General features: G+C 54.4%; 1 protein-coding gene across 11 annotated transcripts in view; it reads left to right on the forward strand.

Moving 5' to 3' along the window:
• Positions 1-24,850, forward strand: part of NACC2 (NACC family member 2) — a 111,770-nt gene that overhangs the window by 25,555 nt on the left and 61,365 nt on the right. For 4 of the 11 annotated variants that reach the window (XM_065529840.2, XM_045374191.2, XM_045374194.3 and 1 more), the window contains exon 2: positions 22,959-23,900. In XM_065529840.2, coding sequence (XP_065385912.1) covers positions 23,018-23,900 — 883 coding nt within the window. In that variant the 5' untranslated portion in view covers positions 22,959-23,017. Of the gene's footprint in view, positions 1-21,682; positions 22,016-22,054; positions 22,281-22,958; positions 23,901-24,850 lie in introns of those variants that run through there. The other 7 variants (XM_074016019.1, XM_005580447.4, XM_074016020.1 and 4 more) reach the window with 6 other exon arrangements.

Raw genomic sequence — 24,850 nt, forward strand, 5'->3', positions numbered from 1 at the left:
CAGTTGCCCCAGCTCCATTGGCTTCAAAGGCTGTCTGTTCTCCCCTGAATTGCTTTTGCCTCTTTTTAAAAAAATCAGTTGGGCAAATTTTGTGTGGATCTATTTTGGGTTTTTTTTTTCATTCTGTTCCATTGATCCGTATGTGTGTCCCTCTGTCCATACCACACAGCCTTGATCACTATATTTTATAATAACCCTTGAAATCAGGTAGCCTGATTTCTCCCATTTAATTCTCTCTCAAAAATTGTCTTAGCTATTTTCATTCCTTTGCCTTTTCATATATATTTAAGAATAAGCTCATCTATATTTACAAAAGGTCTTGCTGGGTTTTTTTCTTTTTTTTTTTTTTTTTTGAAACGAAGTCTCGCTCTGTAACCCAGGCTGGAGTGCGGTGACACAATCTCAGCTCACTGCAACCTCCACCTCCTGGGTTTGAGTGATTCTCCTGCCTCAGCCTCGCGAATAGCCAGGATTACAGGCGCCCGCCTCCACGCCCGGCTAATTTTTGTATTTTTAGTAGAGACAGGGTTTCACCATGTTGGTCAGGCTGGTCTTGAACTCCTGACCTCATGATCAGCCTGCCTCGGCCTCCCACAATGCTGAGATTAAGGCGTGAGCCACCATGTCCGCCCCCCCATTTTTTTTTTTTTTTTTAAACAAAGGGTCTGACTCCATCACCCAGGCAAGAGTGTGATGGCATGATCATCGCTCACTGTAACCTTGAACTCCCGGGCTCAAATTCTTTTCCCACTTCCACCTCCTGAGTGGCTAGGACTACAAATGCATGCCACCATGCCCAGCTGATTACTTTTCATTTATTTCATTTTGTAGCGACAGGGTCTTGCGATGTTGGCCAAGCTGGTCTTGAACTCCCAGGCTCAATTAATCTTCCTGCCTTGGCCTCCCAAGGTGTTGGGATTACATGTGTGAACCACTGCAGCTGGTCCTTGCTGGAATTTTGATAGGAATTGTGTTAAACTCATCTACCAGTTTGGGGAGACTTGACATCTTCACTATGTTGAATCTTCCAATCCATGAACATGGTACGTCTCTTTATTTAGATCTCGATTTCTTTCATCAGCATTTTGTAGTTTTCAGCATACAGATTCTGTGCATGTTTTGCTAGATTTATATGTAGATGTTGCCTTTTTTTTTTGAATGACTGTAAATGGTATTTCAAGTTTTGGTTATTGCTGGTATATAGAAACAATTGTTCATTTTGCAGCCTGTGACCTTGGTTAACTTATTAATTCTTGGAGGTTTCTTTTTGTAGATTTCTTGGGATTTTCTACATGGACAATTATGTCATCTGCAAATAGGGACAGGATTATTTCCTCTTTTCCATTCCGTGTGCATCTTCTTCACTTACTGCACTGGCTAAAACTTACAGCACTGTGTTCAACAAGAATGGTGTGAACACACTCTTGCCTTGCTTCCTCCTTATCTTAAGGAGAGAGCTTTAGCTGTAGGATTTTGGTAGATGCTCCCTATGAAGTATATGAAGTTCCTCTCCTTATTTCTCTGAGAGGTGGAGTGCAGTGGCACAATCATGGCCCATAGCAGCCTTGACTTTCCTGGGCTCAAGTGATCCTCCCACCTCAGACTCCTGAGTAGCTGGGACTGCAGGTGTGCCTGTCACCATGACTAGCTTTTATTTCTTTTTTTTTTTTTGAGACAGAGTCTCATTTTGTCACCCAGGCTGCAGTGCAGTGGCGTGATCTTGGCTCATCGCAACCTCTACCTCCCAGGTTGAAGTGATTCTCCTGCTTCAGCCTCCTGAGTAGCTGGGATTACAGGTGCGTGCCACCACGCCCAGCTAATTTTTGTATCTTCAGTAGAGACAGGGTTTCACTGTGTTGGCCAGGCTGGTCTCAAACTCCTAACCTCATGATCTGCCCACCTCGGCCTCCCAAAGTGCAGGGATTACAGGAGTGAGCCACCGCACCCGGCCCTCAAATTGTTTTTATTGTTTCCACATTATCCTTTTGCTATCTGCAGGGTCTGTAATTATGTCTCCTGTTTCATTTTTGATACTAAAATTAATTTGTATCCACTCTTTTTTCTTTGTCAGTCTTGCTAGAGGTTTATCAGTTTTATTGATCTTTTCAAAAACCCAGCTGTTTCATTGATTTTTTTCCTCCTCTATTCTTGTTTTGAATTTTATTGATTCATGTTCTTATTTTTATCATTTCTTTTCTTCTGCTTGCTTTGAGTTTTGGGGCTTTTTTTTTTTCTGATTTCTTGAGATGAGAGCTTATATGATTGATTTGAGACTTTTCCTTTTTTCTAATACATCCAGTAATGCTATAAATTTTCCTCTCAGCCCCACTTAAGCAGAGTCCCACAAGCTTTGGTATGTTGTATTTTTCTTTTCATTGTATTTAATTTCCTTGAGACTTCTTTGACATATGGATTACTTAGATGTATGTTGTGTATTTCTGTTTCTAGATTTCCCTGTTACCTTTATGTTATGATTTCTAGTTTGATTCTACTGTGATTGGAGAACACACTGTGTAATTTTAAGTCATGTAAAGTTCTTGAGGTTTTTTTTTCTGGGCCAGAATATCATCTGTCTTGTCATACGTTCCGCAGGTACGTGAAAAGAACATATGATCTGCTGTTGTTAAGTGGAGAGTTCTGTAATGTCAGTTAGATCCTGTTGATGTTATTTAATTCACTGTCTCTGCTGATTTTCTATCTAGTTGTTCTGTCATTGTTGAGAGAAGGTTGTCGAAGCCTCCACTAGAATTGTGGATTTGTCTTTAGTTCTGTCAGTTTGTGCTTCATGTATTTTGTAGGTCCGTTGTCTGGTACATGGACATTTAGGATTGCTGTATCTTAGTGGATTGATGCTTTAATTATTGTGTGGTGTCCTACTCTATCTCTGATAATTTTCTTTGCTCTGAAATATGCTTTATTTTATGTAAATAAAACAACCCTAGCTTTGTTTTAAGTTTGCATGATTTATCTTTTTCTATTCTTTTTATTTTTTTTTTTTTATTTTTTTTTTTGAGACGGAGTCTTGCTCTGTCCCCCAGGCTGGAGTACAGTGGCCGGATCTCAGCTCACTGCAAGCTCCGCCTCCTGGGTTTACGCCATTCTCCTGCCTCAGCCTCCCGAGTAGCTGGGACTACAGGCGCCCACCACCGCGCCCGGCTAATTTTTTGTATTTTTTAGTAGAGACGGGGTTTCACCGTGTTAGCGAGGATGGTCTCGATCTCCTGACCTCGTGATCTGCCCGTCTCGGCCTCCCAAAGTGCTGGGATTACAGGCTTGAGCCACCGCGCCCGGCCTATTCTTTTCGTTTTAACCTACCTATATCATATTTGAAGTGAGGTATGTTTTTGTTTGTTTGTTTGTTGTTGTTGTTGTTTTTTGATACAAAGTTTCACTCTTTCACCCAGGCTGGAATGCAGTGGCATGGTCTCGGCTCACTGCAACCTCTGCCTTCTGGTTTCAAGCAATTCTCTTGCCTCAGCCTCCCAAGTAGCTGGGATTACAGGTGCTTGCCACCACGCCTGGCTAATTTTTGTATTTTTAGTAGAGATGGGGTTTCACCATGTTGGCCAGGCTGGTCTCAAACTCCTGACCTCAGGTGAGATCCACCTGGCTTGGCCTCCCAAAGTGTTGGGATTACAGGTGTGAGCCATCATGCCCGGTTGATAGAAGACATTTTAAAATATGACTCAGCTATATGCTGTCTAAAAGAAACTCACTTCAAGCCGGGCGCGGTGGCTCACGCCTATAATCCCAGCACTTTGGGAGGCCGAGGCAGGTAGATCACAAGGTCAGGAGTTTGAGACCAGCCTGGCCAACGTGGTGAAACCCCATCTCTACTAAAAATACAAAAAATTAGCTGGGCGTGGTGGTGCACGCCCTGTAATCCTGGCTACTCGGGAGGCTGAGGCAGGAGAATCGCTTGAATCTGGGGAACAGAGGTCTCCGTGAGCTGAGATCATGCCGTTGCACTCCAACCTGGGCAACAAGAGTAAAACTTCATCTTAAAAAAAAAAAAAGTATTCTATCAATCTCTGTCTTTTAATGGATGTTTTTAGATCATTTACATTTAATGAAATTATTGATGTGCTAAGGCCTTGTCTCCTATTTCAGTTTTTTATTCTATCCTGTCTTTTGTTTCTTTTTCCTGCCTTCCTGTGAGCCGCTCGATTTTTAAAATTTCATTTTGGCTTATCCGTATTTTTAGTTTTGAAATAATATCTTTATTGAGACAATTTATGTGTCATACAATTCACTCATACACTGTACGGTTTAGTGGTTTTTAGTAGATAGCCACACACTGCATAACAACAGTTTGGTCAGTGGACAGCATATACAGTGGTGCACTCATGAGATTATAATAGAGCTGAAAAGTTCTATTCCCCAGTGACATTGTAGCCATCATAATGTCCCTGCAAAATTACTTTTTTTTTTTTGAGATGGAGTTTCACTCTTGTTGCCCAGGCTGGAGTGCTGTGGTGCGATCTCGGCTCACTGCAACCTTTGCCTCCTGGGTTAAGCGATCCTCCTGCCTCAGCCCCTTGAGTAGCTGGGATTACAGGTGCACACCACTATGCCCAACTAATTTTTGTATTTTTTAGTAGAGACAGGGTTTCGCCATGTTGACCAGGCTGGTCTTATCTCCTGACCTCAGGTACTCCGCCTGCCTCGGCCTCCCAAAGTGCTGGGATTACAGGTATGAGCTACCGTGCCCAGTCACACAATTATTTTTTTAAAAAAGATAAATATAGTATAGCCTAAATGTACAGTGTTTACAGTCTTCAGTAGCATATAGTAATGTCCCAGGCCTTTACATTCTCTCACTACTCACTCACCCAGAGCGACGCCCAGTCCTGCAAGTTCCATTCATGATAAGTGCCCTCTACAATTTCATCATTTTTAATCTTTTATCCTATATTTTTACTGAACCTTTACTATGTTTCGATACACAGATACTTCCGATTGTGTTGCAGTTGCCTACGGTATTTGGTACAGTACCATGCCCCATAGGTTTATAACCCAGGAGCACTAGGCCATGCCATGTAGCCTGAGTGTGCAGTAGGCTGTACCATCTAGCTTTGTTTTTTTTTTTGTTTTTTTTTTTGTTTTTTTGAGATGGCATCTCGCTCTGTCACCGGGCTGGAGTGCCGTGGCGCGATCTCGGCTCACCGCAACCTCTGCCTCCGGGTTCAAGTGATTCTCCTGCCTCAGCCTCCTGAGTAGCTGGGACTTACAGGTGCCCACCACCATGCCCAGCTAATTTTTGTATTGTTAGTAGAGACGGGGTTTTGCCATGTTGGCCAGATGGTCTCCATCTCTTGACCTTGTGGTCTGCCTGCCTCAGCCTCCCAAAGTGCTGGGATCACAGGAGTGAGCCACCGTGCCCGGCCTATCTAACTTTGTTTAAGTGCATTCTGTGATGTTCACAGAACAACAAAATCACCTGTGATGTTCAGACCACAACAGAATCACCTAATGATGCATTTCTCAGAATATATTCCCATCGTTAATCAACACGTCTGTATTCAGAGTTACGCAGTCATTACCGTCATGAATTCTAGAGCATCTTCATCACTCCAAAAAAACCCACACTCTTTGGTAGTCGTTCTCATTCCCCCATCCCTCCCTCACCCCACTGCTCCCGGCTCTAGGCAACGACAGATCTTTTCTTTTTTTCTTTTGAGACGGAGTCTTGCTCTGTCACCCAGGCTGGAGTGCAGTGGTGTGATCTTGGCTCATTGCAACCTCTGCCTCTCAGGTTCAAGTGATTCTCCTGCTTCAGCCTCCTGAGTAGCTGGGATTACAGGTGCCTGCCACCTCGCCCAGCTAATTTTTGTATCTTTAGTAGAGACAGAGTTTCACCATCTGAGACAGAGTTTCGCTCTTGTTGTTTAGGCTGGAGTGCAATGGTGCGATCTTGGCTCACCACAACCTCCGCCTCCTGGGTTCAAGCAATTCTCCTGCCTCAGCCTCCCGAGTAGCTGGGATTACAGGCGCCCACCACCATGTCTGGCTAATTTTGTATTTTTAGTAGAGACGGGGTTTTGCCATGTTGCCAAGGCTGGTCTCAAACTCCCAACCTCAGGTGATCCGGCCGCCTTGACCTCCCAAAGTGCTGGGATTACAGGCTTGAGCCACCGCATCCAGCTAAATCTTTTTTTTTTTCTTTTTAAATATATTTTTAAATGATCTGGACATTTTGGATCAATGGAATCTCATCGATGATATGTGGCCTCTTGTGACCAGCATTTTTTTCACACTTAGCGTAATGTTTTTCTTAGTGTGGGGCTCATCCGTGCTCTCTCAGTACTTCATTCCTATCATTGCCAAATGATGTTGTATGGATATTCCACGTTTTACTTATCCGTTTAGCAGGTGCATTTGTGTATTTCCACTTCTTGGCTCTTGGAAATGATACTGCGAGGAACACTCCGAACAAGTTTCCGTGTGGATGCATGCTTTCCTTTCTCTTGGCGGCATACCTAGGGTTGGAATTACTGGGTCATGTAGGAATTCTCTTGGACCTTTTGGGGATATTCCAGATTGTTTTCCATACGTGGCCTTAACATTTTACATTCCCGATCGCTACATCTTTTTATATTTCCACCAATCTTTGTTTTCTGTCTTTTTGATGATAACCATCCTAGTGGGTATGAAGTGGTATCTCTTTGTGGTTTTGATTTGCATTTCCCTGATGGCTAATGATGCTGAGTATTTTGGCATGTGTATGTTGGACATTTGTGCACAGTATTTGGAGAAATATCTTTTCAGATGCCTTGCCTATTTTTAAATTGGGTTATTTGTCTTTTTATTGTTGAGTTGTCAGAATTCTTTATATATGCTAGATATAAGTCTCTTGTATGGTTGGCAGATATTCCCTTCTATTCTTTGGTTTCTTTTTATTTTTTATTTTTTGAGATGGGGTTTCACTCTATTGCCCAGGCTAGAGTGCAGTGGTGTGTTTGTGGCTCACTGCAACCTCTGCCTCCCGGGCTCAGGCGATTCTGCTGTTTGAGCCTCCCGAGTAGCTGGGATTACAGGCACCCACCACCACACCCGGCTAGTTGTGTATTTTTAGTAGAGATGGGTTTTCACCATGTTGGCCAGGCTGGTCTCAAACTCCTGACCTCGTGATCCGCCCACCTCTGCCTCCCAAAGTGTTGGGATTACAGGCGTAAGCCACCATGCCTGTCCTCGTTTTACTTTCTTTACGGTATTCTTTGAAGCACAAGATTTTTACATTTTGAGAAAGTCTAATATGTCTGGTTTTTCTTTTCTTACTTTTTATTTATTTATTTTTTTGGAGACAGGGTCTCTGTCACCCAGGCTGGAGGGCAGTGGCATGAACACGGCTCCAGCCCCTTCCTGCAGCCTCAACCTCCTAGGTTAAAGTGATTCTAACACCTCAGCCTCCTGAGTAGCTGGGACTACAGGCATGTGCCACCACTCAAGGCTAATTTTGTATTATTTGTTTGTTTTTGTTTAAATTTGTTAGAAACCGCATCTCGCTTTGTCACCCAGGCTGGAGTGCAGTGGCACAATCTTGGCTCACCGCAGCCTTGGTGTCTCAGGTTCAATCGAGTCTCCTGCCTCAACCACCAGAGTAGCTGGGACTACTGGTGTGTGCCACCACGTCTGGCTAACTTTTGTATTTTTAGTAGAGATGGGGTCTAACCGTGTTGGCCAGGCTTGTATTGAACTTCTGACCTCAAGTGATCTGCCTGCCTCTGTCTCCCAAAGTGCTGGGATTATAGGCATGAGCCACCACAAAGCCTGGCCTAATTTTTTATTTTCTGTAGCTACAAGGTCCTGCTATGTTGCCCAGGCTGGTCTTGAACTCCTGGGCTCAAGCGATCCTCCTGCCTCAGCCTCCCAAAGTGTTGGATTACAGGCGTGAGCCACCACGCCTGGTCTGGTTTGTTCTTTCCTTGAGTTGCTTTGCTCTTTGATGTCATATGTAAGAATCCATTCTTTAACCCAAGACCACAAAGATGTATCCCGTATTTTCTTGTAAGAGTTTTGTAGTTTTTAGCTCTTACATTTAGGTCTTTGAAATATTTTAAGTTAATTTTTGTATATGGTGTGAGGGAAGGGTCCTGCCTTATTCTTTGGCATGTGGCTATCCAGTTGTCCCAGCACCATATTTTGAAAAGACTGTTCTTTCCCCCATTGAATGGTCTTGGCACCCTTATTAAATTAATTGGCTGCAGACACATGAATACATTTATAGACTCATCTATTCCATTGATCTAAGTCTGTCCTTAGATCAGCACCACACTGTCTTGATTACAGTGGCTTTATAGCAAGTTTAGAAATTCAGAGGTATGACTGCCCCAACTTCGTTCCTCTTTCAATATCGTTTTGGCTCTCCTGGGACCCTTGCATTTCCATATGAATTTTTAGCATCAACTCGTCAATATTGGCAAAGAAATTAACCGGAATTTTGATAGAGATTGCATTGAATCTGTAGATCAATTTGGGGCATATTCCTTAATTAACGTGATTAAGGAAGACTTTAATAATGTTAGGTCTTCCCATCCCATGAATATGGATATCTTCTCATTTATTTAGATCTTTCATTTCTTTCAACAGAATTTTGAAACTTTCAAAGTATGAGTTTTACACTACTTTTGTTAAATGTATTCCTATGTATTTTATGCTTTTTGATGCTGTTGTAAATGGAATTGTTTACTTGATTTTATTTTTAGGTTGTTCATTGCAAGTGTAGAGAAATACTTGTGATTTTTGGATACTGAGTTTATATTTTGCAATCTTGCTGTGCTTGTTCATTCTCCTAGTAGTTTTTAAGGATTAGGATTTACTTTTGTCTTTTTTTTTTTTTTTTTGAGACAGGGTCTCACTCTCAGGCTGGAGTGCAGTAGTGCAGTCATAGTTCACTGCAGCCCTGATCTCCTGGGCTCACGCGATTCTCCCCGCTTAGTCTCCTGAGTAGCTGGGACCACAGGTACATAACACAATGCCCAGCTCATGTTTGAATTTTTTGTAGAGATGAGGTCTTGCCATGTTGCCCAGGCTTGTCTCAAACTCCTGGACTCAAGTGATCTTCCTGCCTTGACCTCCCAAAGTGCTGGGATTATAGGCCTGAGTTACCACGCCTGGCCTACAGTTTCATTATATTCCACGAGTTCTAACAGTGTTAGATATGTAAAGTTGCACAGTATCTGCTAGTCAATGAGGGCACAGCTGTTTAAGTGACTTCATTTTTTTTTTTTTTTTTTTTTTTTAGATAGAATCTCCCTCTGTTGCCCAGGCTGGGGTACAGGTGGTATGATCTCGGCTCACTGCAACGTCCACTTCCCAGGTTCAAGCGATTCTCCTGCCTCAGCCTCCTGAGTAGCTGGTATAATAGGCGCCCACCACCATGCCTGGCTAATTTTTCTGTTTTTAGTAGAGATGGGATTTCACTGTGTTGGCCAGGCTGGTCTCGAACTCCTGACCTCAGGTGATCCACCAGCCTCGGCCTCCCAAAGTGCTTGGGATTGCAAGTGTGAGCCACTGCGCTCGGCCTCTTTAAGAGCTTTTGTAATCTTGTTTGTGCATCCCCTTCCCAGGTAGGAAAAATGCTATACTTTATGGCAGGGAAAGGCATGTCCATCCTGGTGATGGACATGCAGAGAACTTGCAGGCTCAGCCACAGGTCAAACATAAATCTGGAAAATGGCTCACCTCTTCTTATCTTGGAGGGAAGTGTTTGCTTCTGCAATGTATATGACCTCTTTCCTCGATTGAAGAACAGAGATGATCAATAGGGACAGAACCTGAGCCCCTCATTGGCCCTGCAGGCATCTCCACAGGGTCAGCTCGCAGAGTCAGACCCCAGTCTCCAGGGCCCCCTCGCTGGCACGTCGCTCCCAGGTGCTCTGCACAGCATGGCTGAGACCAGCCCAGGGGTCCTGGTAGCTGCTAATCCCCGGTCCCTGCCGCGGAACAGGAATGTGGCTCAAACCACACATTTGACAGGATAGAGATAGATTGACAGACTTGACCCATAACCAGACACGGAAACAGTCCCAGGGAAAAAGGGTGAAACAACAACAACAACAAAAACCAAGAAAACGGTGATGGCAAAGTCTGGGTTCTTCCCTCGGGAAGACACGAGAAGACAGGTGTGGGGTTGAGCACGGGCCACATACCTCATGTTGCTGGGATGTCCTGTCAACGTATAATCTTATTTATTTACTTATTTAGAGACAGGGTCTTGCCCTGTCACCCAGACTGAAGTGCAGTGGCACGACCACGACACGCTGCGGCCTCGGCCTCCCAGGCTCAGGTGATCCTCCCACCTCAGCCTCCCAAGCAGCTGGGACTAGTCATGCACCTTCACACCCGGCTAATTCTTCGCATTTTTTTGTAGAGATGGGTTTTGCCATGTTGCCCAGGCTGATCTTGAACTGCTGGGCTCAAGCAGTCCACCCCCGTTGGCCTCCCAAAATGTTGGGATTACAGGCATGAGCCACTGTGCCCAGCCTGTATAATTTTTTTTTTTTTTTTTTTTTTTTTTTTTGAGACGGAGTCTCGCTCTGTCACCCAGGCTGGAGTGCGGTGGCCGGATCTCAGCTCACTGCAAGCTCCGCCTCCCGGGTTCACGCCATTCTCCTGCCTCAGCCTCCCAAGTAGCTGGGACTACAGGCTCCCGCCACCTCGCCCGGCTAGTTTTTTGTATTTTTTAGTAGAGACGGGGTTTCACCGTGTTAGCCAGGATGGTCTCGATCTCCTGACCTCGTGATCCGCCCGTCTCGGCCTCCCAAAGTGCTGGGATTACAGGCGTGAGCCACCGCGCCCGGCCGCCTGTATAATTTTTAAAGTGATAAATGAGGATGGTGCGAATATACAGAGAACATGTATTATGTATTTAACTCATCAACGAAGGAGCAGGTAGGATGATCACTGGCTGGGAGTGTGCCAGAGGAGCCCCTCGGCCTGGGCACTGAAGATGAGGTCCTATCAGATCTTGCTAGACAAGGTCTAAAACTGGTTAATGCCCCCACGGGCCAAAGCCTCACTGTCTTTGGGATTGTCTTTTCTATAGAGAGAAATCTTTGCATGTTTCCTGGACAAAAGCTGACATGTATACCTGTAACTTGCCGGGGTCGGGTAGATGGCAGGTCAAAGTTGCGCCATCCTAGGTAAACAAGTGACTGCGGGGTGGTCCCTTGGCGTCAAGCGGGGAAGGACTTGTAGTCATCATGTTGCTTAATTGCTAATTTCTTGCTAACTTCTTTCTTTCCTTTCTTTTTCTTTCCTTCCTTCCTTCCTTCCTTCCTTCCTTCCTTCCTTCCTTCCTTCCTTCCTTCCTTCCTTCCTTCCTTCCTTCTCTCTCTCTCTCTCTCTTTCTCTTTCTCTCTCTTTCTCTTTCTTTCTTTTTTCTTTTTCTTTTTCTTTTTTTTTTTGACGGAGTCTCGCCCTGTCGCCCAGGCTGGAGTACAGGTGCAATGGTGCAATCTCGGCTCATTGCAACTTCCACCTCCCCAGTTCAAGCGATTCTCCTGCCTCAGCCTCCTGAGTAGCTGGGATTACAGGTGCGCACCACCATGCCCAGTTAATTTTTGTATTTTTAGTAGGGATGGGATTTTGCCATGCTGGCCAGACTGGTCTCGAACCCCTGACCTCAGGTGATCCGCCCGCCCTGGCCTCCCAAAGTGCTGGGATTACAGCCACCATGCCCAGCCACTGACTTTTCTTAATGGCGTGCTCTGCACCTGGGCTTGCATTTCTCTGCTTTGTGGGCTTGTCCCCGCCTACCCACCTGGCTTCTCGCTGGTTCCTGAGCCTGGTAGACCTCCAATCTGCCCCTTTCTGACCAGAAGGGTGTTGCCGCCTGGCCGTATGAGGGCTGAGGCTGGGGGCTGGGGTAGACCTGCTGGGTCCCGGTGTGAGCTGTACAGGCTCTTAGCTGCTCAGGTTCCGGAACGTGAACACACATCCTCTTGGGTGCGATCAGCATGGCCCATCCATCTACCCTCCCCGACCCTGGCTGCCTTCTCTCTGCTTCCAGCTGCTTCCTGTGGCCAAATGCCATGGACCCCTCAATGGTCAGGGTTCCTGGATGAGGGGGCGGCCCGGGAGTTGGGCCTGGTGACCTCTAGCATCTGGGCCTGGAGGGAGGGGACCCCTCCATCTGAGGGCTGTGCCTCTGTGTGGTGAGTGCCCGGGAAATGGAGCTGCCACCATGGGCAGTGTCTGCTGTGGGTCCCAGTGGCTGGAGGCCGGGGCAGCCTGTGTTTGGTAACCACTCCAGCTGGGGCATCAGGAGTCCTGGCCTGTCCCTCCCAGCCAGGCAGTGGGAGACACCCGTAGGCAGCAGAATCTGAGCCCACAGTGGGGGATTTGCAGACCCTGATGGGGTTTAGGGGCATTCAAGGGGTGGAGGCAGAAGAGGAGCCGCTTACCGGGCATTATTCCTCCTCCCCCAGCCGCCAAGGGAGCGTCTGTCCATTCTAGTATGTAACAGAGCCAGTGGGCCCTTGTCCCCACCCTATGATGGTGCAGAACAAACTGTGGCCTCAGGCCAGGGCATCCTGGGGTGACATCCTCCCCTCCCCCTTTCACCTTCCCCCGGGCCAACCCCTGACCCCTGCACCCACAGTCTCTCAGGGAATGACTGTGTTGGGGGGCTTCCCGGATGCAGAGAAGGCTCTGGTCAGCTGGCAGATCCCTAGACAGCCATGTCTGGCGGGAGGGATGAGCAGGGGAGGGCTGAAGCCTGGAGACCAGCGGGCTGGTGGGGACGTGCCCAGGGCTCTGAGGGTCCCCTCACAGCTCTGTGATCACTGGCTGTGTTTCCCACGCCCTTCACCCGGGAGTGTCCTGCCGCCCCAGCTGGCACCTTTGAGACCCGATGGGGCTAAGCGTGTGGTGCTGGAGTCCAGCCTTGCCAGGGAGGATCAAGCAGGGCTTGGCCTTCTCGGGACTGGACCAGATGAGTCAAGGTAGAGTGGCATCCCCCACCCGGCCCCAGTGTGGAGCTGACCCTCAGGGAGGGAAGAGGGATGGGGCCTGGGTCTGGCCCTGCCTTCTGGAAAGAAGCGCCTGCTGCCAGTTTTGCAATTGCCATTCCCGAGCCAAGCCGTAGAAGTTGGGTGTTTGTATTTATGGTCTTTATTTTTCATGTCGGTAATTACCTTTTATGGCCCCGGCTTAAAGGCAGCCCAGCCGGCTCCAGGGCCTCCCCGTGATCCCAGAGCCGAGTGCAGGCCTCCCCGCCTCCCGCCTCTTTTCCCTCTTTTACACAAGATTCTTCAGTGTTTCAAAAGAGCTTTGGGGAGATTTGGGTTTTGTGGTTAAGATTCTCACACTGGAGCACGAGGACAATTATGTGCAGCTTTTATTTGGCCCCCAGGATTCTTACTACATTATCCGTATTTCCTTTAATTTGTGGGATTTCTAGTAAATGGGCTTAAAAATAGGTCTGGGCATGCCGCCAGGGCAGATGCGGGCAGCCAGCATCTCTGCATCCCTGTCTCATGGCAGAGTGGGGTCACCCTGCATCCTTTGGCCCTGTGCCTCCTGCAGGTCCCCCAAGTTGGCTCCCCGTGCACCCTGAGGAGGGGACAGGGTGCAGCTCCTCTCTTCTGGTCAGGACATCGGGGTGGGTCTTGGCTGCAGTTGGGTTAGGGTTGAGGAGTTGGGGTCCTTTTGACAGGGGGAGGTGGGGACTCTTCAGGGGACTCTGATGGAGGCCAGGCTGAGCGGAAAGCTGGGGACTCTGGGTGACATGATTGTGGGCCACACGGACACACACAGAGGCCCAACAGTCCCCATGTAGCCAGCAGCCCTGCCCAAGGCAGACTGTCCTGTCCTTGTCATGGTAGAGAGGACCCAGGCCAGCCCTATGGAGGGTGTCCCTGCAACCGGCTGGGAAGTCCCAGCCTGCAGCCTGCTCAGGTCCCCTGCTGGACCTGCCAACCTGGACGCATTGCTGGAGAAGGGACTTGCCTTTTGTTTAATGTCTAGCCGACTTTGACAATCCCCCTCCCCGCCCCGGGCTCCCTGAGTGGACCACACACCCAAGGAGGCGGCCCCAGGTGGAATTTCGCAACCAGAGTGCAGGTCACTCCCCTTGGGCTGCTGCTGTCCACTGTCTCAGGAGCACTAGATCTGGGCTCTGAGGCTTCTCGCGCAGCCCCCGTGCCAGCTTCTCTCTGGAGGTGCTGACCTGGCACGTCCTGGGGCCCCGCTCCGGGAGGACTGGTGCTCGCATCTGGACACCAAGCGTGGCTGTGCCCCTTGCTTAGCTCTGCGGGCCCCTGTGCAGCTCTAGCCTGGGCACCTTTGGCCTTAGCCTTGAGGGTGTCCCAGTCGCGGGGAATGGCCCTGCTCCTGGGCGTGCTGGATGGCAGTTTTGCCCTCAGACGTCCCAGCTGAATCTTCTCCAGGGACCCTGTGATTGTTTCTGTGCTGCCCACAGGGATTGGGGCCGTCTTAGGCTCTGATGTGGGTTCCAGATCACGCTTCTCCCCTGCCCCTGACCCAGCAACTTCCCTCTACAGCCCCCGCGCTGCCTCTCCCTGCAGACAGGAGGGCCAGGCCCAGGGGCCAGAGTCATGCCTCCCACACCCGGACCTCTGCTGCCCATCCGGGGGCCGTGCTATCCACTGGGCTGGGGTGGTGGTCAGGAGACCATCCTGCCCTGGCCCCTGCGTCCCCTTCATGGCTTGGGCTCTGCCCAGGACTTTCGTCCAATTCCACGCCTCAGCGTGAGGCATTGCCTGAAGCGTGCGGGTGGGGGCTTTTCCGAACCGCCAGTGCTGCGTGAGTTGAATCTTGTCCTTTTTTCAACTTTGATTTTAGATTCAGAGATATGTGTACAGGTTTGTCACCTGGGTGCATGGTGCGATGCTGAGGTGGGTTGCGATTGAGCTTGTCACTCAGGTGGTAAGCATGGTACCCGGTGGGTCGGTTTTCAGCCTCTGCCCTCCTCCCTCCCTCATCCTGTTGTCCCTAGAGTCTGTCATTCCCATGTTTATGTCCGTGTGTATCCAACGTCCCATCTTTCTGAAGAGCTGAGAAAGCCCAGGTCCCAGACGGGAATGTCCAAGGGGTAAAACATGGATGGCCAGGGCCCTGGGGAGCCTCCGGAGCCCCCTCCTAAGCAGGTGCCTGCAGCTTCCGCCGGAGACCCCTGAAGATGTGATCCCAGGTCCCTGGCTGGAAAGGGCCTGGGCCAGGCACTGGGAGCCCGTGGGGACCGGGCAGGGCGGGGTGGAGCAGGGATGGAGGCGACCGTGAGGTGCTGCCAGTGTCTGCCCTGCAGTTCGCCCTCTGGGGCAAAGGCGAGGCGAGGTTGGTGACCCCAATGACATAGCCTGGGTTCCCTGCTGCCCAACTCCAGGCAGAGGTGGCACCGGCAGCACCCTTGCCAGGGCCCAGAGGCGTGTGGCTCCAGGCATCGTTGGGCGCCCCCCCCCCCGCCCCCAGCAGCTGATGTAGTGTTTCTGTGTCGCTCTGATTTACATGAGAGTTTTAAGCATAATTAGAAATGCAGGGGAGCTTTGTGTCTTACCTCGCCTCGACTATTTATGGCATGATATGCAGATGAGGAGAGCTATGAATATTAACCATGAGAGTGTGCCGCGAAGTCGCCGTCTCTAATGGGCTGGGTGACCAGCGGCGGGGCCCAGCACACTCCAGACCGCCTCCCAGTGCCCACCTCTGACCGCCGGTGCCTGGGATCCGACAGCTTCCACAACCCCCGGCCCCAGTAGTGATGATCAGGTCACAGCTGCCCCAGGCCATCAAGAGAGAGGGTGAGCGAGCAAGGAGGGTCCTTCCCCTCCCGGCCGCTCCGCCTGGGCAGCCTCAATCTCAGCTTCCACCTGGCCACCCGGTGCCGGGGAGACCCTGCCGCAGCCCTGGGGGAGGAGGGGGCCCTGCGCTGGAGCTGGCGCTGGCGCTGGCTTTTTAAGTTATTAAACTGTGCCCGAGGGAGACGCTCTTCAAGCTTACGTTATTTAAATTACAAATACGGGTGAGGGAGATTGTTGGCTCTTTCAAAACACAGCTTAATTCTCTGGAAACCTTCTAGAATGTTTTGTGGTGTGAGGGAGCATCGCACGGTGTGTGAACCCAGTGGGTCTGTTGGCTAGGGCGGGTCCACGGGGTGGGTCTGGAGGCTCAACAGGAGCTGTGCCAGCCCCACCTATCCCTCCCCACCCTGCGACTCACTCTCTTCCTCTGAGCCATCCCTGTTGCCAGTCTGTGCCGTGTTTGTCCCCCAAGTCCTCACCCAGAAGAAAGTCAGAATATCCTGCAAGCGAAGGTTAGAGATGAGCGTGTCGCTGGCCAGGGGCCGTGCCTCAGGGGAGCCATGGCTGCCTGGGTCATTCCCTGTAAGCGCAGGGCTCGGCTCAGTCACACAGGCCCCTGGACCAGACCCTCGGGCCAACACCATGGGCACCCCACAAGGCCCTATCGGACGCAGAGCCTGCTGCTGCTGTGCTGGGAGCGTCCTCCCAGCCCTCCCACGAAATACTGGCTGCTGGAGACCCACCCTGGGTGTGGGGGCTGGGGGCTGTGCTATCCAGAGGCCCCCTGCCGTGTCCCTGGCTTTGACCCCAGAGGAAGGGCTGATACACGGAGTTGTGGATTTGCAGGTCCTGGAGTACTGCTCTTCTCCATCTGGGAAGAAAGCTTCCCAGGCAGATGTTCATTAGTGCAGTTACTGCCGGCTCTCACGGCTGATGCTGGCCCCGGCTTGTGGTCTGGGGTAGAAACCGCCTAGGGACCCTGCTGAATGGAGGGAGCCCGGCCTGGGCCCAGCCCTGCACGGCTCTCCTCCGCCTCCCAGGCTGGGGCAACAGTGACAGTCCCAGGGGGCCCGTCAGCCCGGAGACTCCCCGCACCTCTGTGACCCTGAAGCTGGGAGCCTGTGTGCCCCTTTCCTGGTGCAACTCTCCTCTCTGCTGCAGAGTCCTTGGGGCCCCGGCAGGGTCGTCGCTACCTGGGGTCTGCTGGGCAGGGCCAGGCCTCCCCTCTGGCTCTTGTGACTTGATGACCAGAGACCACCCAGGAAGGATGACGGCTAGGGGCCTGGCCCAGCTGCCTCCCGACTGTGAGGTCTCAGTTTCCTCATCTGCGTGTCCAGTAGTGGGGAGGTGAGCACACAGCACACGCCATCCTGGCTTGTGTGGGGGCCTCGGGGTTGGGGGGAGTTCCTGGCCACCGAGGGCACTGGCCCGGAGCTCCTGCATCTCATCTGCGTGGAGCTGGTGGTTCCATTAGCAGCCAGGCCTCCAGGCGGCCCAGCTCTGCTTTCTGGTGTCTTAAAAGTTTAATGCAAACCTGAAGGCTAAGCTGGTGCCACGCCCAGCTCCCTGGGGCCCTGGCACATCCGGAGCTGGTTAGCCTCTACCCTCTGCCAGGGTTAACCTCCGGGGCCCCTGCCGCCCCCTTGTCCTCCCTAGGGCCCCTCTTCTGAAGGTATGGGGTCCAAGCAAGTCCTCCTGGAGCCTGCACTATGTGGGACAGGGAAGGCGTTGCTCCCAGGCGGGCAGAGTCCACCGAGAAGCAGCCTCCAGGCGGTGTTCGTGTTTGTGACACCCCGTGTGCGCCTGCTGACTCCAGAGCAGCTGGTACAGCAGGCCCGCCCCATCCCCACACCATCTCACGCTCCAGGAGCGCCTTCCATTGACCTTTTAGGAAATGTCCTCACTTACTGCCAGGCGGTCTCACCAGGGGCCGGGGCTGGGGGTAGAGGGGCTCTCCCCTCCGCAGAACATTTCCCGTGTCCCACCTCTCTCCTTCCTCTACCACGTGTTTAATGGCTGTGCATTTGCCGAGGTCCAGAACCTCTTATTAGATTGGTGAAATTAAATCCTGCAAGATAATTTAATTTAATTTAATTTCTCTCGCCTCCCTTCCCCTTGCTTGTAGTGATCCTGCAGAAATTCAGTGCTGCATTCCTCTAGTTTACTGTGCTGGGCTTAGGAAGTGCTTTACAATCTGGAGGTGGAGGGGGCAGGATTTCTGGGGACTCTGGGCGAGGCCCTCAGACCATGGAGCTGCCTGGCTGGGCCCCGGGAAAGGGGCTTCTCCTGTTGGGCTGCCTGATTGGTCCCTGTCCCTGTCCTCTGGCCTGGGGGATGCTTTCAGGGGTCTTCTACCTGCCAGAGCCTCTGCTGCTGGACACTAGATGCCAGGACCCAGGTGCCCTGGCCTGGCACCAACCTGGTAACCTGTGTTCTTGTGTGAATCCTGCCAGGATGACACTCAGGCAGGGGGGTCATTCTGGAGACACTGCCCTAACCCCTGTGTGTGCATCAGGCTGCGGTTCCAGTGAGCCCCTGTCCTCCCCGTGGGCTCCTCTCACCCACCGGCAGGTTGCTGGGCATGAGGCTCATCACGGTCGGCAACCCCTAACCCCAGGGCAAGCCTGGCGTGAATCTCAGCCTTCCTCAAGTGAGGCTCTGCAGAGAAGAGAGCTGCCGCCCCTCCCTGCCGCAGCTACCCGTATTTTCTTATTCCTCAGGGAGGCTTGTGGGCTCAGAGGAACCCAGCCTCCTCTGTGTGTGTCTGTGTGGGGTGGGGCACCCAAGGCTGGCACAGCTGCAGGGACTGGACTCGGGCCTTGGGTCATCTACAGAGGTTTTCCAAAGTGGGTTCCGTTCTGATGAAGGGCATTTTGAGAGCAAGGGTCGTTGGTGCCACAATCCTGAGGATGGCCGGGGTAAACAAAGTTGGCGACCTCTGATTTTCTGCCTGGCTCTGCAGAACTCTCCATAAGTGAATGAGTGTGGTGAATCTCACCAAGGAGGGGAAACAATAGGAGGTATGGGCTTGGGAAGCAAAGTGGTGGGGAAACTGAGTCACCAGAGAATCTGCAGGGGAGGGTGGAGAGGCCCTGGTGTCTGAGGAGGGCTTGGCCCTGCCCTCCTCAGCAGACAGCCCTGCTCATGTCCCTGGGCCCACCTGGGCCCTCGGCCCCCTCCTCTCTGGCAGTAGGAGGGTCAGTCCCCGTGTGTCCGCTTTCCTGGCCCTGGGGGCGTGAGCCAAGCCTTTATTTTATTCTTTTCTCCTAAAGTTCAGCTTTGTTCTTGAGCCTTCCAAGAAAGCAACCTAAAACCAGCTCCTGTCCGGCTCTCAGCAGGCTGGGCCGTGGGGCTGCAGCCTCACCGGGCAGGTGGCCTGAGGACAAGCCAGCAAGAGCTCCAGTTGTCCTCGATCCCCAGGGACCACACGGCCCCATCACCTTCAAAGGGAATAATGGTCCCTTCTCTGGGAGAGCTGGTCTGGCCCCCAGCCCTGGGGCTCCCGTTCCTGAGGTGTGGATGCAGGCCGAACTGGGCAGGGCGCTAAGACGGCCACCTGGATGCCCAGCTGAGAGCTGCTCTCCTGCCCAGGTCACAGCAGGTCGCAGGCATCACCGGCTTACTGTGTGCGAGGCTCCAGCCGCGGGCTTCACAAACATTGTTTCATTCACCCCCAGGAACCATCTGAGGGTAAATTATAACCCCAGTTCGCAGCTCAGCATCTGAGGCTGCGGCGTCCTTACAGGAAGTGGCTGGTGCCCACGGGACCTAGGATTTCAACCTGGCCAACAGGCCAGGACCCTCTTGCTGCTGGAAGGGCCAGGCTGAGAGCCTACACTGTCCCTTGTTCTCTCTGTCAGCCGTGGCTGCTGGCCTGCGCAGCCCAGGCTCTTGGGACCCCCAGGAGCCGGTGCACTGTGCAGGCCTCTGCCTGTCCCCTCTTTTGGTACAAGAGCCCCTGTATGATTCAGACATCCCTACTCCCGTCCTTGGGGTGAAGTTGCCCCAACAGAAGCCATGGGCTCTCTGGGAGGCTCCTGGTGGTGGGCGCAGTGGGTCTGTGAAGGGAGCTGTTTAGGGGCCTCTGCCCTCTGTGCTGTGTTGCTGTGTTGCACAGGCCCCTCTCTTGCACCTCCCTGCCCGGGCTGTGTCCAGCATTCAGCCCTTGCCGAGCTTCTGAGGGCACCTGGCAGACTTCCTGGAGGAGGCGGCAACTAAGTGGGGACCTGAGGGTGGAGGGTGTGGCGGGGAGGGTGACAGCTGGGCCCTGCATCTCCTGGCCCCGGGGAGCCCAGCTCTTCTGCGTGGCCAAGTGGGGATGTTTCTGTAAACGCCCCCATCCCAGTCTCCCGGAGTCGTCACCAGCCCCTCGTAGGAGGCAGAAAACACTAGGCACGAAGCCACCTCCACGGGCCTTTGCCGGCAGCTTCCCCGCACCTGGATCTCTTCCCGTCCCCATTCAGCGGCTTTTTGTCTGGTCTGGAGAAACTGAACCCACAGTGTGTGACTAGGGAGGAACCAGATGGCCCTCTCTCTGGTCTCCGGATGCCTCAGAGGGACGCCGGGAGTGAGGGGCAGGGCGCTGTCCCCTTGCCTCCCACCAGGCCTGTGCGGGCCGCCTCCGCATCCTGCTACCAGGGTTACAGTGGTGGAGGTAGCTGGCCAGGCAGGAGGGGGCTCACCTCAACGGCCTCGAGCCTGGACCCTTCTTTTGGGTGGAATGTTCTCTTCCTGGGGGTCACCGCCAGTGGCAGGGAAACTGAGGCTGCGCAATCCAGAGGTCGGCCTCAGGGCCTCACTTAGGGTGGTGTGAGCCCAGGAGGAAGTGCACATTCTCTGAGGCACCCCGGGGCCACCACAAGTCCTGCACAGCAGCCCTTTCCCAGGAAAAGGCTCAATAACGGTCAGATGCTGTGGACCCCTTGGGCAGGAGGTGCAGCTGATGTCAGCTGAGAAGTGGGGCCGCCAGGAGCCTGTGTGGCCGCAGCCCGGAGTGTGCGGGAGGAGTGGGGCGGCTGCCTTGCCCTCTGCTGGGACCTCTCCGGCGGGGCTGCCCCTTCCGGCTCCTGGTTGCCCGGCCACAAAGTCGCTCTTTTCTTAAAGTGCCAGGAGGGCGCTGGGAGTGGGATGGGGAGGGGTGCTGGGGCTGGACTCCTGGGCCTGCCGCCTGGGCAGAGGACACAGCTCTGAGGCCGCCAGGACCTGGGGTGCTGCCTCGCCCACCCGCTGCCTGCCGTTTCTGTGCCTCTCTTCACCCTCTGCTGTACCTCCCCTCCCCTTCCCTGGCTCCCCTATCTGTCCTGACCCCTTGCCCCCCTCCCCCAGCGCCTCTGCCCATTCCCCGCCCGCGGTGGAGGAGTTCAGCTCTGCCAGCTCTGCAGACTGTTTGGAATAGTTTAAATGCTTTGACACTGGGGCTGTCCTGGAAGGCCGGGAGGCAGTTTACTGGGTAATTCATATGCAAAACTGCACCATAAATTTCTAGGCTGTCTCAGTTGCCGTGGCACCGGGAAGCATTTCTCCACTACTGTACAGTATTTCTGCCATCTTTGTTTGCATTGCAGTGAGTCATCAAAAGTCTGTCTCGTACCAGCACCCGGGGCCGCGCATTCCTCTGGCACCAACACTCCACTGTTTTTAAAGCCGGGGCTGGGAGCTGGCATTTACTTCGGCTCCCAAATCAAAGGCGGCTATTCATTCCCGAGCCGCCGGAACGTTCGTCTGCATCCGGCCCCTTCATTGAGATGCGGTGCGCTGCCCGGGAGGGCCGGCCTGGGTGCAGCTGAGCTGCGGCCGCGAGCCCAGCGCCCAGGCGCTCTGCCCTCCTCCTCCTTCTCCTCCTCCTCCTCCTCCACCATCTCCTCCTCCTCCTCCTCCTCCTTGCCGGCTCCCTGCGCCCTCCCCGCCCCAGGGCTCCCGCTCCGTTTGCTGCATTCGCGGAGCAGCTGGGCAGGCGGGCTGCGTGCGGGAAGCCTGTCCTGCCAGGCGGAGCGGGCAGTGCCGGCCGGCGGCCGCAGCGGCGGAAGGTAGGTCTTCCCGACCGGCCGGCAACTTCTCCGCAGCGGGGGCACTGCGGGCCGCCCCCGGCGCGCGTCCACCTGCCCAGCTCCAGGCGCGGTGGCTCCGCCCTCCTCCCGCCGCCCGGCGCCTCTGCGGCCGCCCGCACTTTCCTCCCGCGGGACACAGCGGCCTTTGTGCGGCCCTGCGGAGTTGGGCCGGCGCCTTCTGGGCCGCCCCCGCCCCCCTCCGGAGTGCGCACCAGATAAACAGCGGCGCCCTCCCCAGCTCCCAGCCCCGGGGTCCGGGCAGCCCAGCGAGGGCTGGGACCCCTGTAGTCACCTGGGTTGGGGCCGGGCCGTCGGGATTGGCCCGCGAGGGGAGCGAGGCGAGCGGGGTGGGGGGCGTCCGCGAGTGGGGTTGCGACAGGCTTCCCAACTCCTGCTCTGGCGGCGGCTCGGGAACCTGGGTCTGGTCCGAGCCGGGAGAACACCGGAGAACGGAGCGGGCGCGCCCAGGGTGGTCTCTCTGCTCGGGGGAGGAGTGGACGCGGCTTCAGCGGACTTCCCGGCACCACCAGCCCCTCCCCACCTGCCCGGGAGGCTCGGGGGGACGAGGGGACACTGGCCCGCCTTCCCCCCAGGGGCCCTCTGTGAGGCTGCTCAGAGGGAAGAGAGAAAAAGCAAACCGCAAACTGCACAGCTCCAAAGACCCCTCCCTCCTTCCTTCCCTCTTTCCCCACGGCTCCGGCGCGGCCCCTCCCGGGAGCTCCTGTGCGGGCTGGAACTTTTTTGAGGGAAGGATAGTGGCTGCAGACCTGCTCAGAGGCGCCCCCGTCTTCCCCGACATCCCCCCCCGCTCCTGTCCCGGGGCAGGTTCAGGCCTGCGCTCCTCCTGCCTGCTGAGCCCGAGTCGCTAACAGCAGCCCCCTGGGAGTGGTGGGGCCGCTCTTCTGCCGGGCAGCGCCCCGGGGGTCTGCAGCGGTGCTGGCCGGGCCCTCTTGCTCCTCTGCCAGGGCGTCTGGGAGACCCCGGGTCCCTTCTCTGGAGTGTCCCAGCCGGGAGGGGTGGGGAAGGGTGCGTGGGGAAGGCTCGCTCTTTGTAAGCCTGTGGCAGGAGGGGGCGGGTGTGGGAATGGCCCCTTGAGCGGGGAGCCTTGGACCTGGAGGAACTGACCACGTGCCTCCTGCCCCCACAGATGAGCCCCTCTAGGGCCGCCCCGCGCTGAGAGCCCAGCCCCGCCGCTGCCCGCCCGCCATGTCTCAGATGCTGCACATCGAGATCCCCAACTTCGGGAACACAGTGCTGGGCTGCCTGAACGAGCAGCGCCTGCTGGGCCTCTACTGCGATGTGTCCATCGTGGTCAAGGGCCAGGCCTTCAAGGCCCACCGGGCGGTGCTGGCCGCCAGCAGCCTCTACTTCCGCGACCTGTTCAGCGGCAACAGCAAGAACGCCTTCGAGCTGCCCGGCTCGGTGCCGCCCGCCTGCTTCCAGCAGATCCTGTCCTTCTGCTACACCGGCAGGCTCACCATGACGGCCAGCGAGCAGCTCGTGGTCATGTACACGGCCGGCTTCCTGCAGATCCAGCACATCGTGGAGCGCGGCACCGACCTCATGTTCAAGGTGAGCTCGCCCCACTGCGACTCGCAGACCGCTGTGATCGAGGACGCCGGCTCCGAGCCCCAGAGCCCCTGCAACCAGCTGCAGCCGGCCGCCGCCGCCGCCCCCTACGTCGTGTCCCCCTCGGTGCCCATCCCGCTGCTGACCCGCGTAAAGCATGAAGCCATGGAGCTGCCACCAGCCGGCCCAGGCCTGGCCCCCAAGCGTCCGCTGGAGACGGGGCCCCGGGACGGCGTGGCGGTGGCCGCAGGGGCTGCGGTGGCGGCGGGTGCAGCCCCTCTCAAACTGCCCCGAGTCTCCTACTACGGGGTGCCCAGCCTGGCCACCCTCATCCCCGGCATCCAGCAGATGCCCTACCCCCAGGGGGAGCGGACCAGTCCGGGCGCCAGCAGCCTGCCCACCACCGACAGCCCCACCTCGTACCACAATGAGGAGGACGAGGAGGACGACGAGGCCTACGACACCATGGTGGAGGAGCAGTACGGCCAGATGTACATCAAGGCCTCTGGCAGCTATGCAGGTAATGCGCGATGGGGTGGAGCCCCACACCACCTGGCTGGGAAGCAGGGCATGCCTGGGACCAGGGCGGCTTAGGAGGCCGCTGGGCTGGAGGCTTGCGGGGCCACAGGGGAGCCCCCCACCAAGCCTGGAGGAGGTGGCAGAGCTCTGTTCACCAGGGAGTTCAGACTTGGTCCTGGATGAGACAGGAACTCCTGGGAGACTGCCAGCCTGTAGGAAGGGTCTTGTCTCCACTGGATAGATGAGGAAACTCAGGCGTCTGTGGCCCAGGGACCTGCCCGAGAACTCATATTCCCCATCTGTGAAGGGCCTGGCGCCACAAGGTGTCCAGGAGGACCCGCCTACTTCCCCTTTAACCTCACCTGGCGAGGTCCAGAGGCTCCCCTGAACTCCACCCCTTTGCCACCACCTCTCCAGGCCCCACAGCAGGGACGGGCCATTAAGTGCCCGCTGCGCTGAGCCGAGTGAGTGGCCGTCCTCCCTCCTCCCCCTTCCTTTCTTTCAAGAAGGGCTGCTCCCCCTCCTGGGACCCGCAAACCCAGGTTGCCCTAATTTGAGATTCCTGGGTTACAGCCTCTGGAGACTGTTCAGGCTTTGCTGGGCAGAGTCCCACAGTTGGTGCCCAGAATCGGGTGTCCCCGCAACCTGACTGTGTGTCTGGGCTGGCCGCCTGGCTGGTCTGCATGCAGGGCCTGTGTGCAGTGGCCTGGGCCTGGGTGGGGGCGCATAGTGCCAGCAGCGGGCAGGTGGTGGGCCCCGAGGGGCAGCATGGGGACTCCACCCCACCACACATATCCTCATGCCCTGATGGGACTCCCCCCCGCCCTTCCCCTCCTGCAGTGCTGGTTGGGGGCAGAGGGGGCCAGGACCACCCACCAGCTCGGACCCCTAGGTTAGCTGGGTCCCTGTGCAGCATGTGCCACCACAGCCAGAACAGCGAGGTAGCCTCTG

This window comes from Macaca fascicularis, chromosome 15, assembly GCF_037993035.2.
Source record: "Macaca fascicularis isolate 582-1 chromosome 15, T2T-MFA8v1.1".
Taxonomy (NCBI): domain Eukaryota; kingdom Metazoa; phylum Chordata; class Mammalia; order Primates; family Cercopithecidae; genus Macaca; species Macaca fascicularis.